This window comes from Syngnathoides biaculeatus, chromosome 23 (assembly GCF_019802595.1).
Source record: "Syngnathoides biaculeatus isolate LvHL_M chromosome 23, ASM1980259v1, whole genome shotgun sequence".
Lineage (NCBI taxonomy): Eukaryota > Metazoa > Chordata > Actinopteri > Syngnathiformes > Syngnathidae > Syngnathoides > Syngnathoides biaculeatus.
The window spans coordinates 18,089,434-18,108,286 of NC_084662.1; the positions used below are offsets into that span (position 1 = coordinate 18,089,434).

The 18,853-nt window shown below is 43.3% G+C and overlaps 2 protein-coding genes across 2 annotated transcripts; both read left to right on the forward strand.

Annotated features, from left to right (window-relative positions):
* Positions 1–67: 67 nt before the first annotated feature.
* Positions 68–5,207, forward strand: nup43 (nucleoporin 43). Its single transcript, XM_061811594.1, has 8 exons — positions 68–199; positions 1,340–1,462; positions 2,333–2,410; positions 2,917–3,079; positions 4,148–4,283; positions 4,360–4,511; positions 4,596–4,712; positions 4,808–5,207. Exons 1-8 carry the CDS (start codon positions 80–82, stop codon positions 5,035–5,037), a joined length of 1,119 nt encoding a protein of 372 aa, XP_061667578.1. The 5' UTR covers positions 68–79; the 3' UTR covers positions 5,038–5,207.
* A 1,767-nt stretch (positions 5,208–6,974) lies between these two features.
* On the forward strand, positions 6,975–17,958 carry lats1 (large tumor suppressor kinase 1). Its single transcript, XM_061812464.1, has 8 exons — positions 6,975–7,205; positions 7,672–8,174; positions 9,334–9,451; positions 9,711–11,134; positions 11,841–12,423; positions 13,675–13,857; positions 14,429–14,535; positions 15,856–17,958. Exons 2-8 carry the CDS (start codon positions 7,836–7,838, stop codon positions 16,363–16,365), a joined length of 3,264 nt encoding a protein of 1,087 aa, XP_061668448.1. The 5' UTR covers positions 6,975–7,205; positions 7,672–7,835; the 3' UTR covers positions 16,366–17,958.
* The last annotated feature ends 895 nt before the right edge of the window (positions 17,959–18,853 follow it).

The window sequence follows — 18,853 nt, forward strand, 5'->3', positions numbered from 1 at the left end:
ACGCTAGCTTTAATAAACGTGTTTTCTAGGTGATTATTTTGGGGGGATAAAATAAAATCTAAACAAAGATTGTGCGATAATGGATAGCGTAAATGCGAAATACGTGTCACAGAAAATCAGCAAAGTAAGATGGAGGCCGGTGTCGCTTTCGTCTCTGGAGCAGCCGGAAATCTTCGCGACAGGCTCTTGGGATAACGAGGTTAGTCGTTCATGTCAAAGTATTGGAGGGATTTTTCATGCAAACTACGAAGACCGCCCAGTGCGTTTAATGCGATTGTGTGTTATGAGTTGCGTTTTGTGAGTATCAGGGCTGTGTGGCGATAACGTGCTTATTCGTATGAAAGTCACTCAGCGCATTTATCCTGAAATGCTTCATTTGAAAGAAGAATTCATCAAATTTGAGCCCTGTTATTTAAGGTAAAAAAAATAATAAATTATCTTAAATTTATTTAGCGTCATGGAAGAGACGCGAGACCGATCAACAATAGCTGGCACAGATTGAAATCTATGTCTATCATCTATATAACACAGACATGCTACTAAACAAAGTTGGCTAAAGTCCAGTGTACTCATGTAGAAGTACAGACGTCAAGAGAGATTACTGTACTTGAAAAAGTAAAACGGACAGTAAATACAATATAAATTGGGACAATTCCTTTCAAATAATATCTTGCTTCTATGACTCTGTTGCGACATTGTCATGAATGCTCCCATTTGTCCTTTCATTTAAAGATCTCAATCAGAAGTTCAGTTACTTTTGACTTTAACACTATTTGTGGTGTCATCTGTGGAGGTTGGAAAAATAAACTATTTTGGTGTTGTCGCTGGAGGTTGAAAAAAATACACTATTTTGACAAAGTAAGGATTTAAAAAAAAAAACGGTTAGATACCAGTTTTCAAATGTAGAAAGTAAAGTAAAAATATTAATCAAAAAATAAATTGTCAAGTAAAGTTAACTCTTTTAATCAGTATTTAATTGTTTGTACTCCATTATACAATCCACCACTGTTATTACTGTATGTATACATGTAGGACGAGAGTTGTGGATGGCTGACTAGTACTGAAGGTTCTGTCACACAACATCTGGAGTTTGGTGTTTGAGATCAAGAACAGACCAGCGTCAGATCAGAGCATTTTCTGGGCAGGCGTGTAGAGCTGGAGTGATCATGTTGGATCTGTGATTATTTGGATTTTGAAAGAGAACTTGATTGTGAGCTCAGCTAGTGAAGACATAATGTTTAAAACTGGTAAGAACTACCGCATTGGAGTCAAGACTGAGGTTTGGCGTGTCTGTCACATTATATTCCTTCTTTAATTTAAAATCACAACTCTCTTACAGGTTAACACAGTGTCCTTTTGGTCTATCGGAAGTCATGGAATTTCCTCTTTGGAAGAGGGATTGGATGGAGACCCACAGTTGCTATGTGAACACAAGCACGAAGGAGATGTTCTCGATCTTCAAGTAAGATGCTCATTCACCTGGACGTTAATAAGCCCGTATCCACAGTTTCCATTCTGGCTCGATGTAGCGTGATTGGGCATCAGTAGCAGCAATGTGCGGAAAGTTCATTTTCTATGCAAACTAGTTCAAAGTTTAGTTCACCGTTCCAAAAATTTAAATTAAAACCGAACTTAATAGGACTCCTTAATGTGCAAACAAAAAAACACACACGCTGTATGACAGGAATCCTGATGAAAGGACATTGATAACTTAGCATTCCTCGCAGCTCTGGCTGAGTGAAACAAATTGTTTTATTTTACCTATTGTATTACAAAATAAAATAAATTCCATACCATGACAGTGTGATTGTGCACAGTTTTAATTAAAGCATCCTGCTACAAATTATCATTTTCTTAGTAATATTTTTTTAGTTTTCGATTTATCGATCAATGGATTCTTTATCCCATGAAATTGGATTGTCACAGCAGCAGAAATGCACTGTTTTTTTTTTTTTTTTTAATTTAACTGATATGCATTGCAGCACTTTGACAGAAACATGAAGAGTGTAATAATGTCAGTAACGACATGTTATCCTCAAAAGGGTTCCAGTTGAGTAAAACGTTGGCCATCTTTGGTTGAAATAAAACGTGTTTTTATCACAACTTCAACCCGTGATGACATTATTGGTACCTGGTAATCGGCGAGGACTCAAATGTATGTGTATTCATACTCCTTCCCGAGAAACGTAATATTGGTATATCCTTTATCATGATCTTTTAATCTTATCTGGATAAACTGGATAAGTCTTGAATCATGTCTGATTTCAAATGTTATTTTACAGTATTGCAGTATGTAAATGTTTTAATATGGGCTAATATCATCTCCCTACAGTTTCTGGACCAAGACAAAGTCATCACATCATCATCAACCGGCAGTGTTACCATATTCCACTATAACCAAAACAATCAGGTACATCATCCAGAATCCTTTCTTAAGAGCCTAAAAATATTATTACATCTGCTACTTGATTTTGGCATATGGTCAAGGATGGTACAGTCAAACATAATTCATTCCAGATGCTGGTTGACCCTCAATTTATTCAAATTTTCAATACATTCCTCCAGTAGGAAAAAAAAATGAAAAAGGAAATTATAATGGGTTCCAGGGTTAAAATGTCACCAACGTAAAACCTACATGAACTCAGTGGGCCATTTTTGAATCCTCCCGTGATATTCATTTTGAATATCAAATTGGCTCATAATCTTTTTTTTTTTCCATGCACAAAAAAAAATTTATTTACTTCTGCTGGACTTGAATTTGTTCTGTTGATTGTGTTACGTATTTCATCCATCCATTTTCTGAGCCGCCTATCCTCACTAGGGTCGCAGGTGTACTGGTACCAATCAAAGATCAAAGGTCTTCACTAACGCAGTTTACTCTCTGTAGTTGTGACATCCATTTTCTGTTGACTACAGGAAGTTTGTGTCTCACACCAGTGGGCAAGAGCCCATCATTACCCTTGTGACAACGCCCCCTGTACTGGTGTGGTGTGCAGCAGCCCTGAGATTGTTACCGTGGGGGAAGATGGCAGGATTGTTGTTTACAGAGCTGACCAGGGAGGAATCATCAGAGTCATAGGTTTGCTCTTTATCCAGAGATTTAAAGGGGAAATCCAGTGCTTTGCACGAACAGTGTATCCAATACGTAATGTAACATGTACTCTATTTTGACAATGTGATGTTAAATCCTCTCTCATTTAATAGTGTTTTGAGAAGATTTTCATCGGCAATTACGATTTTTCAGGGGCACTGCCATTTTCACGAGTCACATGACCTACGTGCGCAGATGAGACTTGTTCCGTGCTGCAACAAAGGCTCGATTACATGTGACACCGTTTATGACCAGCGCTGATTTCTCGGATTTATCCTCATCTGATGAAGAAATAGCAGTATCGGTTGATCGGGAAGACGGAGGAATACTTCCATAGAGATTGTAACCTGTGGCTGTAATTAATGTTGAATATTCAGATGGTTCTTCGAGCGGAATGATGGGGAGTCTGACTACTTGGAGGCTTACGCATGGGACATAAGTGCGTAAACAAAGGCCACGGATGGTTCTTCGGACTGGAATGACGCAGAGTCTTGTCGAGTGAGCTCTGCCGGCGGGCCGCGAGCCGAGCTTCCAGGGGGCGTTAGCCCCAGACGCTGAACCTAGACTAAAGGCCTCCGCCGCCACCAAAGCTCGGCTCGCGGCCCGCCGCCAGATCTCGCACCGCCCGAAGAACAATCCGAATATTCAACATTAATTACAGCCACAGGTTACAATCTCTATGGAAGTATTCCTCCGTCTTCCCGATCAACCGATACTGCTATTTCTTCATCAGATGAGGATAAATCGAGAAATCAGCGCTGGGCATAAATAGTGTCCCATGTAATTGAGCCTTTGTTGCGGCATGGTACACGTTACATCCGCGCATGTAGGTCATGTGACAGAAAATAGCAGCGCCCCTGAAAATTTGTAATTGTCGATAAAAAATCTTCTCAATACACTATTAAATGAGAGAGGATTTAACATCACATTGTCCAAAAAGGGTACATATTACATGACCTATTGGATAAAATGGTCATGCAAAGCACTGGATTTCCGCTTTAAGCTTCAGACTGGATCAAACTTTGGAGTGACTCACTAAGACTGTACATTTTACAGAGAATGCAGACAGCAGCACAATCCATGCGGTGACTTACCTGAAAACAACCGAGATCTTGACGGTGAATTCCATCGGCCAACTCAAAATATGGGATTTCAGGCAACAGAGCAACTCCCCGTCCCAGATTCTTTCCCTGTGAGATACCAGGAGTTCATAATGCAGCGTCAGTTGTCCTCCAATAAGGGATACTAATACAACATTTTAATTTCAGGTCAGGCAGTCGAGTCCCCCTGCACTGTGTGGACAGACATCCGTACCAGCAGCACATTGTGGCGACAGGAGGTCAGGATGGAATGCTCTGCGTTTGGGATGTGCGGCAAAACAGCACACCTTTCTCGCTCATGGAGGCGCACTCTGCTGAAAGTAGGTCTTGTTTTGGACTTATGACAGATACTATGGAGACGGGGGCGCAGGGAACTTACCCACAATTTAATTCTGTTTCTGCAGTGTGGGAAGTCCACTTCCATCCTACGAACCCAGATCATCTGTTCACGTGCTCAGAAGACGGATCACTGCTGCACTGGGAGACGTCTTCGCCTTCAGATATGCCGTCCTTCATGCAAGGTGAGTCTGATAAACAGTAAACGGAAAAATGCAAAGGCCTTATTAGCTGAGTTTTCACAACTATACTGTTTTTTGTTTGGTTTTGTTTTTCCCAGGTGGTAGAAACAATAGCACGGTATCCCGCAGTGCAATGGCTCCCGCTGGAGGCAACCAGTCCCTCATTAGCGCCTGGATCAGTGGCGAGTCGAGTAAAGGTCGTCTGGAAACAACTCACATGCTGCCCAGCCAAATGCTGTCCGTAAACAGTTTGGATGTACTTGGACTCTGTCTCGTGTGTGGCACTGATGGAGAGGCTGTTTTTGTAAACAGACAAGTCCCTGTTTAGACACTTTGAAAACATTACGTGTAGGTTATTTTCCTGCCACAATGATTTGATGTTGCATCACAATACAGTATGTGCTATTCAGGTCTTAGCCCTTGTCATTCCCAGCATAATATTCCATCTCTTTTTGTAAAAGTGAATTTTGGAAATAAATAAATAAATATATGAGCTAGTGTATTTGTCTGCGATTGGCTAGCGACCAGCCCAAAATCAGCAGAGACAGGGTGGATCATATCAGACCCCGAAGCGGGCAAGTGCTAGGCCAATAGAAAATTTAATCATCAGTATTTTTTTAGGTTATAGTGAGTGAAAGTAACAACTAGTTTGTTGCTGTACAAGGAGATTTTTCAGGTGTGTGCTTGTTTTCTGGCGAATTTGTACTTCCATGCATCCATTATCCGACCCACTTATCCTCACAAGGGTCGTTTGAGTGCTGGAGCCTATCCCAGCTATCTTCAGACAGGGGGGAAGGCGCACCCTGACCCGGTTGCCTGCCAATTGCAGGACTTTTTACTTCCTACATTCGAAAAAGGATATCCTTACTTTCTACTCCATGCAGTGCTGTGAAAAGGTATTCGCTCATTTCCTCCTTTCAGTTTTTTTTTTTTTTTGCACATCTATCACACACAAAAGTTTCAAATCATCAATTTCTATTGTCAGATTTATTTGAAATCTGCATTTTGTGTTTCCTTGGATTGTCTTTGCATGATATTAAAACTGGTTTGACAATTTAAAGTGTTTGTGGAAAAAAAAATCAGAAGAGGCAAATACTTTTTGTGGTACTGTACATCCATCACTTTTTGCCGCTTATCCTCACGAGGGCCACGGGGAGTGTTGGAGTCTATCCCAGCTGTCAACGGGCAGGAGGCGGGGTACACCCTGAACTGGTTGACAGCCAATTGCAGGGCACATGGGGACAAACAGCCGCACTCAAAATCACACCTCGGGGCAATTTAGAGTGTCCAATTAATGTTGCATGTTTTTGGAATGTGGGAGGAAACCGGACTGGCCTGAGAAACCCCACTCAGGCACTTGGAGAACATGCAAACTCCACACAGGCGGGGCCGGGGTCGAATCCAGGTCCTCAGAACTGTGAGGCCAACGCTTTACCAGCTGATCCACCGGGCTGTGACTGTGAAAAAAAAATGGGAATAGAAAAAGGTATGGTCAATTATTTTGGATATTAATTGATTGAGATCTTCTGGACAAAAAAAAAACCGCAACAAAACACAAACCAGGTAGCATAAACTCCAATGGTGAAACAGATTTGGAGAAGAAAGATTTTCTCCATTCGTGGCTTTATATAATTTAATTTTGGCTTCAAGAACTATTTTTAATAAAAATGCATATGCCTGCCTAAAATGCATCACGCCCCCCCAATGTAAGCAAAGCAATGGGAATATGAATTGATAGCAGGTCCGGTGATATTCTTTTTTTGTTTTGTTTTTTTTTCCAAATGAACAAAAATGTTAATTAAGAGGAAAGTTTTGTAAAGTGTTTTTTTTCTCTTTTGCCAAATTATCAAAACAATTGTTGCAAATAACGTTTGTACTTTTAGAAGTGCGTTTCAGAACTTTGTATTTTGACCAAAATAAAGTTGAATCAGTACTCTAAAAGGAGTATTTTTACACATATATCAGCAGTTCAACTTATGTAATGAGTGTTACTACTTTTGACACCTTTTGAAATATTCTTGAAAGTGTAGCCATGGGGGAAAAAGTGGCAAAATATGCGAAAACAACTCGTATCCGGGTACTTTGTGAAGCGTTATTATAGCATTGTCAATTCCATTTCCCATCGAACCTTCAAAATACAAGTTTTCACAACGAAAGGACTACAATTAAACGGAAAGTAAATGTCTTCTTAAACAATATATCAATGTTACATTTCCTGCAATCAATACTGATTACATTATATGCTAAATTGGTAGGCCAGGTCTCATTCGGCTGTATACCTTTTATTTCTACAATAGCCGGAAGTGTTTTGCTGTCACTTCGTGTAACTTGTTTTCCGTACTTGTCATCAGCTATCCCAGGAATTCAACACTACATGCTACTAACTAGTTCGTCACAATAAGGACCTTTTGTCTAAAGCACATTACTCGTTACCGATACAGTATCTTAAGTTGGCAACAGTAGAACACTCTGGGAAAGGTGCAATTGGGTACGCTGGTGAGTTGTTGAAAGGGGCTGGTCAAGCCAAATTGTTGGCATTGGTGCTGTTGCGAGCTAACATGCTAACTAGTTCGTGAAGCCGTTGTTAGGTTAGCTTAGCAGCAACGCGTATATAGGCCGCGATGCATAGGCTACTCTTTACACGTTTGTCTAAATAGTTTCATAATTTTTATTGTATTTTGCCCAAGCGTCGTGTTCGACCGAGGACTCTCTCTGTTTCTTACATTTGTTAAACGCGCTTTTAATGCTACCTCAAGCGCACATGAAACTTTGATACCGACGCTGAGACAGGGTAATTTTATGTCACATATTTTTCGACTTATCGTAAACTCAACAGAAACTGCAAATAACTCGAGTCAACATTTTCTTTGGCGCATCGATTAAATCTTATTGCTCATCCCAATAGTGATGTTGACGTGATTCTCTGTATCCCCTTCGTCCAACCTGTTGGACCACTTGACAGATGCTCTGAATGCCTCATCACCGACAGTGCACTCATGTCAGCAATTTCTAAACGTGAGATTGGTCTTTAAGGAGACCCCCACCCGGCCTCCAAGAGCCTCGCTGCGTCCTTGACCTGTGTCACATCCTTTTCATCCTCCTCGTTGTCTTCGTACATGCTTTCACATGAAGAGAGGAGAGAAACCAGAGGGTTACAGGCAGATGAGACCCAAAACGTTCCCCGCCAGCAACTATAGCGGCAACAGCCAACACATGCTGCAGGAAATCCGGAACAGTTTGCGTAATCTGTCCAAGCCCTCCGACCCACCGAAGGTGGACATTGGTGGGAAAATGCTCCCAGAGGACCTCAGGCAACAGGGGCGTTGCTTTAACCCCAAGAACCCTCATCATAAGGCCTTGCAGGAGATCCGAGAGTCCCTGATGCCTTTTGCCAATGAGCCCAGCACATCAGCAGAACTCAACAAACACATGTCAATGGAGGCTCCATTTGCTGGGTTTGAAGAGGTATGAGAAGCATGCTTGTATTTACTCAATACAAAAGGATTTTCGTAAGTCGTCATTCTGTACATAACTCAGTGATTCGTCATTGCAACGTGCATCTTCTTCATGGGATAGCTGTTTGAAAAATGTCCAGAATGCAAAGTGGAATGACAAGTATAGGGACGACATCATGTGTTGTCAGTTATCACTTGTTTTTGATGAAGTAGCTTCAGGCCCAGTATGATTTAGCGTCAGAGAGGAAGTTAGTGCACAAATGAGATGTCGGGACATAAAAAGTTAACCAAGGGTGAGAAACTTCAGCTTATGTTCCCGTGCCATCAGTTGAGGGCTACAACTAGCCACTATTTTAATAATTCATTCATCGGTCAATTTTTCTTTGAATTCATTGATGAATCGGACGATAAAAAAATTCCATCCATTCAAAAACAGGACATTGTATTAAATTGACGAGATAGATTGCAAAAACAATTATTTTCAGTTATTTATTTTGTCTGTAACATCAGAAAATGAGCAGAAGTATTTTTTTAAAGTGAAATCAGATGTCTTATTTTCATTATTTAAATGCAAAGTCTGCTGTCATGGAGACTACGGAAATATGGGGATATTTACCCTATGCAGATGTTTCCTGGTGATAGTCTGAAATTCTAAGGATGTGGACAATATTAAAATCAAACGAGGTCTCGATACCAGTATTAATTATTGAAATAGTTTTTGCACGTTTCCTTCAGTTAAGTGTAACCCAATGGTACTTTTATTTTGCAATTAAGGTTAGGGTTAGTGTTAACACTTTTGGACAGACCAGGTCAAACTGATTCCCAAATGTTATTGTTTTACCTTCCAAACAAATTTAACAGAGGGGTTGCATTGTTGCTGCTGTAGTACACTAAGGTAACAAAAACGTCCATCTTTTGTTGTGCTGCAGTGATTTTGTGTATCACTTGCCTGTAGTGCATGTGAAATAAAACCATTACTCCCTCAACATGATTGTTTTTGTAAATACATTTATTCTCGATACAGTCCCTGTGTTGGACACATTGTCCAAGTGATGTGTATTGATGTGGCTGGTCATCCAGGCGAAAAGAAAATGTTAAAGTAGTTGTATGTATATAACCTTCATTCATCTTGTCACACGAAAAACTTGTTCTTTCTCAAATGTGTGCAGGCTACTGGTCGCAGTGTGGGGACGACTGTTGACTACATGGCAAAGGTGACCTACCAGGACTCTGTGAGGGAACAGATGGTTGTCGCCAGTCCAAGCGCCACATGCCTCAAAGTCCCAGGTGCGTGAACAATCAAGTGGGACTAACCTATCCATGCCTTCAAAAATGTTTGATGTAAAGAGTCTCTGTGGGAATGTAATTTTTAATTGACATTGTTCGTGTTTGATCTGCCGTTCTGACCTGCCACCCAAGCTAGAATATTTGAGGGTGTCAATAAATCAATCAGCGTCATAAACCAAGGATCCCTAATATTTTTAAAAACAGGGAGGGTTTCTGTCTTTCTTAAATGTTTAATTTTCAGTACGCATGTTGTCTGCAGGCACTACTCACATGCAGCAGTCCCTACTCAGGACACCCAGCTGGAAAGGCTCTAAAGAGTCCCTGGCACCTCGACACGCAATGATGTTCTGCGCCGACAGTCCAGGGCCCCCTCCAGCTTTCCCACAGGGACACCCTGGCAACAGCCAGAGAGTCAATCCTCCCTTACCACCTCAGGTGCGTAGCGTCACGCCTCCTCCGAACCGTGGGTCGATGCCTCCGGCGTCTTCCTGGGACAGCAACCCATCGACCAAGCGCTACTCCGGCAACATGGATTACCTTGTGTCTCGCATTTCTCCGGTACCTCAGGGGGCCTGGGCTGACAACTATCCAACCGCGTCACCTCAGAACCAGCGCGGGCTCAGCCCAGTGCCGGTGGGCCACCAGCCTATCATCATGCAAAGCTCTGGAGGAAATAAGTTCAACTTCCCGTCGGGCTGGACTCAGAATGGCTCATCTCAGGCAGATTACATGGCAGGGGGCAGCAGGCAGCCTCCTCCCCCCTACCCGATCAACCAGAGCAGCCGACACAGTCCCACTGACCAGCAGATGCAGGCGGGGGGACCCGCTTCTTCTCCTCCATTGTACATTAATGGCAATATTCCTCAATCCATGATGATTCCCAATCGAAACAGTCTCAACCTCGACATGTACAACATAGGGCCTCCCCATTCGTGGTCTCAAGGCCCCCTCACCCCCAACCAGCCCCAGTCTTCATCAGGAAGTAGTAGCAACCAGGACCTGTCTCCATCATGGCAGCATGGCATGCTGGTGCGCTCCAATTCCTTCAACAGCAGAGCTGGGCACCCTCCCAGCTCCCAGCCGTCTGCCACCACGGTCACCGCCATTACACAAGCACCCATCCTGCAGCCCGTTAAAAGCATGAGAGTCCAGAAACCTGAACTGCACACCGCCGTTGCCCCCACACACCCACCCTGGATGCAACAGTCCACTCCCGCTGCCCCTGCTTACGCAGAGCCCCCAGCCTCCGTTCCTCAGATTCCTGTCGTAGCAGAGGTACCCAGCTACCAGGGCCCCCCTCCACCTTACCCCAAGCACCTCCTCCAACAACAAACTGCGCCGTCTCCGCCGGCATATGACCAAGGCGCCAGTAAGCGCGTCGCCAGCAGGGAGGAACCCACGGAAGACGAGGGCGCTCTTGGGGACAACGGCCCGCTCGAGAAAGTGGCAGAAAATCCAGAAAGCAACGGGCCGACCGAAAAGGAGAAGAAGCAGATTACGACATCGCCCGTACCCGTGCGTCGCAACAAGAAGGATGAGGAGCGCAGGGGAGAGTCGGGCCGCGTGGCCTTGTATTCCCCCCAGGCCTTTAAGTTCTTTATGGAACAACATGTGGAGAACATCCTGAAAAACCATCAGCAGCGTATCCGGAGGAGGAAACAGCTGGAGAGTGAGATGCAGAGGGTGAGAAGTGAAACCGCGAAGCACAACCATTTTGTTGAAAATGAATCATCTCTTTTGCTGCTACTCAACACTTTCCAGTCTTTGACCTCAGTTGTGCCTCCTGCGCAGTCTTTTTCATGCTGTTCTCTTTTTCTCGGCCCTTCTTTCTCTTCCTTTATCTCCCTGCTGTCACTAACAGCTGACCTGAGAGGTAAAAGTATCTGAATGTGATGTACACGTACACAAACGCACACCATCCTCACTGAGACTTGTTTGCACTGGTGGCTGACCAACGCATGCCCCTTCATGTCTTCCACCTTATTTATCATGACCTTGCATTTTTTGATCGAAATACAGTGAGCCCTCCGTTAATCGCAGGAATACATTGCAGATTCACCCGCAATAGATCAATTTTAAACTGCTTAAAGCACACTTAAACTAATTTGAAGTATTCCATAGCACTTGCTGTCAACTCCCTGGCTGGTACAGTCCTTCAAGTACGAAGAAAAAAGCGTTCTTAAAGTTGTCACTCCTAGTTGACGTTTACAGTAAGGCTGACATAAAAGACAATTACAATGAACTGCAATGTGGCAGGGGATCACCGTATAGTTGACCATATTTTGTCTCTGCATTTACATTTACATTTCTAATCTAACCAGGACTGCATGTGTGTTCATGTGTGGTTGTAATGGCTGTTTGCTCAATCGTGACTGTGTTGGCTGCTCAGGTGGGGTTGTCGTCAGACGCCCAGGAGCAGATGCGCATGATGCTCTGCCAGAAAGAGTCCAACTACATCCGGCTAAAGCGTGCCAAGATGGACAAGTGTATGTTCAAACGAATCAAGATCCTTGGCATCGGGGCCTTTGGCGAGGTGTGCTTGGCCAGGAAAGAGGACACCGGAGCGCTTTATGCCATGAAGACCCTCAGGAAGAAGGACGTGCTGCTCAGGAACCAGGTGGCTCACGTCAAGGCCGAGAGGGACATCCTGGCCGAAGCCGACAACGAGTGGGTGGTGCGGCTCTACTATTCTTTCCAGGACAGGGACAACCTATACTTCGTCATGGAGTACATCCCCGGAGGGGACATGATGAGCCTTCTTATCCGACTGGGAATCTTCAAGGAGGAGCTGGCTCAGTTCTACATCGCCGAGCTTACTTGCGCCGTGGAGAGTGTCCACAAAATGGGCTTCATCCACCGCGACATCAAGCCGGACAACATCCTCATTGACGGAGACGGGCACATTAAGCTCACCGACTTTGGCCTCTGCACTGGATTCCGCTGGACTCATGACTCCAAGTATTACCAGAGTGGTAAGTAAGCGTCTTCAAAAATGGTAAAAAATGTTTGTAAAATCCTTTTGATAGTTCATTGTCATTATTTTAAATTTGATTGAATTGATTATTAATTAACAAATTAAGAAATGATGCTTAGAAAAATAGTACATTTTACAAATATTTTGATGTCATTATTTACATAAATTAATTACCAAATATTGAAAGAGAAATTATTTTATTCATCAACTGAAGGAAAAAATAGTTTGATAAATGTAACACTTCTTACGAGCCCTTCGATAACTCTCATCTGGATGAAAGAACGTCGGAAGCTGTACGTGGCCTCGTGGCCATACTTTGGACCCCCCCCCCCCAATGGTTTAACAGCTGACACTCATGGGTCATAACATCAATACAAGAACTGCGTCAACCAACTGCTGCAGACTGCTTGACAGTATATTATATATTATTTACCATAATTCCCAGCCTACGGAGCGGATCTGGTTATAAGCCTCACGCAGTACATTTGTTAAGGAAATACCATTTGGTACATACATACACCGCAGCTGTGTAATAGCTGCAAGTGCCCATATTGAAATCCACATTGAGACACGAGATATTTACAAAGAAAGATCGTACACAGAGAGTTTAACACTTAACGCTAGCGCCGTTCTAACGTTTGCAGGGCCCGTTAAAATAAAAAACATACCGGTAAAAATCATTGAGACACGGCAGTAACACGCTAGCTCAGCACTAACGGCCAGAGCGGTAAAAGCCACTTCCTCGGCACATATATTCCACCGGTCTCACTCTTATTCCGCTCGAGTCGAGCCGTTAGAAAAATGTACAAATTAGCCGCATCCGCATAAACCGCAGGGTTGAAAGCGTGTGAAAAAAGTCATGGCTTATAGGCCCGAAACCCTGTAACTGATTAAAAATACACTTGTACTTACATTCAGTGGAAATTCAGAAATCATCACATCCTTGTTCAAACTCCACCTTTTTGTGACGGAATAAATTGAGACCAGAATATATGTTTCATCACATAATTTCCACCATCGATGTCACCTACCATCGGGTGTGTTCCCTTGTGCAACCACATTACCAAAGTTGTTTTTATTTTCCATTTCCAAAGTATTTTTTATTCCGCTTGACTTGTCCAGGTTGTTTATAGGTCACATTAACGGTAGAAGTAATGCAACACGGAAAAGATGGCGCCAAAGCACAAAAGGAGCTTTATTTAGTAATTGAGTCATCCGGACTCATTCCATGATGGTGTCTGGATTGCAGGGGACCACGTGAGGCAGGACAGCATGGACTTCAGTAAGGAATGGGAGGATCCGGCCAACTGCCGCTGCACGGACCGTCTGAAGCCTCTGGAGAGGAGAAAGGCCAGACAGCACCAGCGCTGCTTGGCCCACTCGCTGGTGGGGACCCCCAACTACATCGCACCCGAAGTTCTGCTCAGGACAGGTACAACGCTGTGACTCAACGGGACGGCTTGACTCGGCCTGCATGTCTGCGCGTGACAAATTACCGAGTCCATCGGTGTGTTTAGGTAGAGCGCTGTTTGTTTTAGATCAGGCGATCTCAAAAAGGCGGCGTGCGGCCCATTTGTGGTACGCGAAGTGATATTTTCTGGCCCCCACCTTAACATGCAACAAGAAATCAATTAACTGACATCTCATCGATTATCCTGTTTTATCAACTTTTTTTTGATAAGCGATTAATCGTTTCATTGTTAAACAAAGCAGACGGATTATATTTGTGTTTAATTGAAACAAGATGCATGCAAATGTCTGCTTTTCATTTGGAAAACAATGATCAACATTTTCGATCGAGGGATGTTATGGAACAAGCAAGTAACTGAGTCATATTTTGTGTTTGTGTATTTTTTGGACTGTCAATTAGAAATAATGTCCTGTTTTAGAATAAAGGGAAGGAAATTATTGGTTTTTTTTTTTTTTGTTTTTTTTTTTTTAAATCAGATCCATTGATAAATCATATAATGTGCTTAATGGCAAGCGTCTGTGCCGCTGTGTAGGGTACACCCAACTATGCGATTGGTGGAGCGTGGGCGTGATTTTGTACGAGATGGTGGTCGGACAGCCTCCCTTCTTAGCGACCACACCGCTAGAGACCCAACTAAAGGTACGTGGACCATATCAATATAAAGAACTACTTAAATGTGGCTTTTGATGGCAATACCTATGTATATCAAATAAACAGATCAGCAACGCTGACTCACGCTATGGCTAGAGTTGAACATCTGTGGCATTTCAATATGGAATTCGCCATTCGCTCATTTTTTTTTTGCTCATGGCACCGACAGACAGTTTCTATTAATTGATGCGACAGATTCTCTTTTTGTACCATAGACAGGCATGAGCATTTCACGGAAACGATCGTTCCGTTACCGTGTCGTTACCCAGCCTGAGAAAACACGGAACCGAAAGTCCGTTTCCCAGATCTCAGGGCTTACTTTTAATAAAATTCGCCCATGTGTGTAATGTAAAACAAGTTCTCAACGAAATACAACAATCTGTATAAAACAAACCTACATGAACCCCTTCATTTTTTAATGATTAAAACGCCCAGCTTTGTCAGCGTGGTTTACAAACAGCACCGGTTTCCGCTTCTGCGCTACGCATCCGCAAGGTCGAGTTATTCATATCCGGGTCACTCAAACGCTAGTCAAACATGTCGGTTGCTAAGCGTAAAAGACAAAATGTTCATGCCTGCTAAGGCTTTATTCTGAAGTACATGTAAAAACCGGTTCCCATGAGCATTATCAATGGGAACCGAAAAATCGTTTCCCAGGACAGAGATCAACGGAACCGAAAGATTGGTTACCATACTTTCCGAAATCCTCATTATACGTGTGCTGTTCAAGAGCGGGGTGCCTAAACCTGTCCGACTATCAGCGTATAGCCTTTCTTTTTCTCACGATCGATGCAACTAGCTGCGATTCACCCGCTAATCCAAGGGTGTCAAAGTTGTTTTTTGTCAGGGGCTAAATTGTAGTCCGTTTCCCTCAGAGAGCCATTAGGACTGTGAAGCCACGAAAAATTTTAACCACCTCATCTTATTTACACACGGAATTTATGAACTTGTTTTGGGATCAGAAATCGAGGGAAATTGGGTTTTCAACAATTGTCCATTTTCGGTAGCAAAAAAAGGCTTGTAATATCTTGTTTTCGTTTATGATATGTGACAATTAGAAATTTTGGTACCGATTTTTGCAAGAAACATGGAAGATGACACATGATTTGCCTTCGCAGGCCACATAAAATCAAGTGGCGGGGCAAATTTGAGTTAGGCACCTGTGCTCTAATCGTTATCTTCTAATCAAAAGCTGTGCTGATCTCCCGTTTGAAGCGATAGAACACTGCGTTTAGTGACAATAAAAAATATATACTTCTACGGCAGTGAATAGCTTCCTCAATGGTGAGTGTGTGTGTGTCCCCACAGGTTATCAACTGGAAGAGTACCTTGCACATCCCCCCACCAGCCAAACTAAGCCCAGAGGCCTCTGACCTCATTGTGAAGCTGTGCCGCGGCCCCGAGGACCGCCTCGGCAGGAACGGTGCCGACGAAATCAAAGCCCACCCTTTCTTCAAGACCATCGACTTCTCCAACGATTTGCGGCAGCAGGCTGCGCCGCACGTCCCGAGCATCGCCCACTCCACGGACACGTCCAACTTTGACCCCGTGGACCCCGAGAAGCTGTGGAGCGGCGACGGGGACGGCGAGGACGACCTCGGCGACACGGGCTGCTGGTTCCGCAACGGCAAGCACCCCGAGCACGCCTTCTACGAGTTCACCTTCCGCCGCTTCTTCGACGACAACGGGCACCCCTACAGCTGCCCCAAGCCCATCGAGTACGAGGGCCTCGACGAGGACGAGGCGGACTCCGAGGGCCCCGAGCGGGAGGCCCCAGGTGGCCCGCCGGCTCAGGCCCGAGACCTTGTCTACGTGTAGCGTTTCCGGACCTCGTCGAGATACTTTGTGTTTGACAGGTACTGTGGCAAGACGGTGTGTTTGTGTATTGGAACTGCTCACATTTGCGCCCCCAGCCCTCGCAGCATCCAATGACCTTGCCTGACTTCTTTTTACTTGACGATTCAAACACTTGTTAACTGCACAATGGGACCTTTGATTAGTAGTCAAGTTTTGAACTTTAACCGTTATCAAAAAAAAGTGGGATATCGGGCTTTGGAGTAAAATTTCAGGATGAACGCGCCATAGTGAAGCTATTTGCTGGTCCTGCCACAATTAGCCGACATCTGCAAGTAATTGACCCCCCCCACACACACACACACACACAAGATGGTGGTATGTCATATTTTTTTGCCCAAATCAACCTCTTTACATCATTTGAACATAGTTCCTCAACAAGATCCCACAAGATGGTGGAAACACAATTTTGTGTTTCGGGCTGAGCACCAAAACAGCAAATAATGGACGTTGGGTTCCAAAAAATGTCAATGCTAAAACGGCACGTGTGGGAATTGACCTCTGAATGTTTGCATGGCCTTTTGTTCAGTGTTTAATACTTTTTGCCTCGATTGTCACTGTTCTCTATTGTGACTGGTGTAAGTTTTGCCATTTAAGTTCTTGTTAGAGAACAGCAAGTTGTGCAAAAAGTATTGCACAGGTCCAAATTGACTTGGTTTAGTACATTTTGTGTTCTTTCTGAAATTTCGCCAGATGGGACACGATCCCTAATGTTTTGTGCGTCGTGCGGTTTTTACGATTAGAACTTTTTCTAACGGAATCATGCCGGTCGGCCATCAGCGGGTCAATTGAACGCCCGTCCCAACTCGATTTGGGACAAATTGCCCTCAAGCTATTTTCATCGGCTCCTGGAAGTGCTTAATTTATGAAAGAAATCCTAACGGACGCCGTTCACTTTTAAATGTGGGTACTTTGACTTTATTAATAATTTATGTCGTGACCGGGACTTTAGTGAGATTACTCGTAGGTAATTATCAATTGCTCCATTTCTTCATTGAGGTGCCTTTTTATTTTTCACCAAATATACAGTTAATTAATGATCAGACTGCCATTAAATGTGTATGTAGAAGTAGACCATTGATTGAAAACTACATTAGCTTTGTTTTATTTTTCTAATTTATACCCATATTTATAAATGATCTTGTACACAATTGATGTAAATATTTCTTTTCCACCGCTGATTTTGGCCTCCCTAAGGGCGGGCCCTTTTCAGTGTCCACTGCTGCTGCCTTCTACTAGTTCGACTTAATGCTCACGAGTCATCCAAAGCACGAAATGTGTTCAGTCATGAGACATTGAGAGAAAACGTTTTCACGTCTTGTCAAGGAAACGCATCAGTAAAGTAGACTGATGATTCCATAACCCTCCCTCTGTACACTTTGTGCAAAGCAATGAGCTCTGAATGTAGTTTTTAGGCTTATCGGTGACCGTTGGCCTCCTGCACTGGCTTTGTGTTGTCACATGAGAATCATTTTTTTTTCTTGTGTGTATACTGTTGCTCTGGAGAGGATACGTGTTGGGGAAGAGGGTAATTAATAAAGAATGTCAAGAACGAAACCGGTTTCATACATGAAAACTGCATTGTACATTATTAGCGGTAAGTCACACACACAAAAAACTGTCAGAACAAAATGTTCAGATACACAAAACCCATCTATTTTCTATAGCATTTCAAATAAGTGCAGATTTAATAGCCTTCCACCTACACCACACGTGTCAAACTCAAGGCCCGGGGACCAGATCTGGCCCACCATGTGATTTGATGTCGCCCGAGAAGGCCGATCATCTGTCAACTTCTTTTGATTCTTGTGAAAATCTGGACCAACGTTTCAAATTGTTATATATCATAAATGAAAACAGATATTCTAACCATTTTTGTGGTACCAAACATGAAAAAAGGTTGAAAACCCATCCCCCTTGATTTCTGATTCCAAATCTAGTTAATACATTTTGCGTGTAACATGATGAAGCCATAAAGGTTAACGTTTCGCATTCATAACGGCCCTCTGAGGGGAAATCGTCACTACAATTGTAGCCCCCGACAAAAGCGAGTTTGACACCCCGGGCCTCCAAAACATCATTAATGTCCATGTTTTTGGAATGTGGGTGAAGCTAGAGCACCCAGTGAAACCTACAAAGGCATGGGAAGGGGGGGACCCTCACTCATTCAACAACAAAATACTTGGGACTAAATTCCTACATTAACTTGTTACAATTGTTACTGACCTAGCAGGTAATGTTTGAACTCACATTTAACTGTCATGTGATTTTTATAGGAGACGTTAAAACAGTTAACTGTTAAACCTTGTGGCCTTTTGAATCTATGCCTGAAATAAAACACTTTACTGTACTGTACTGTTCCTTACATGGTGTCTTAAACTAAATGTAATGTTTGACAAATCAGTTGGCGGAACAGTGATTTGTAACTGTACAGCTCAAATTTTAGCAGGGA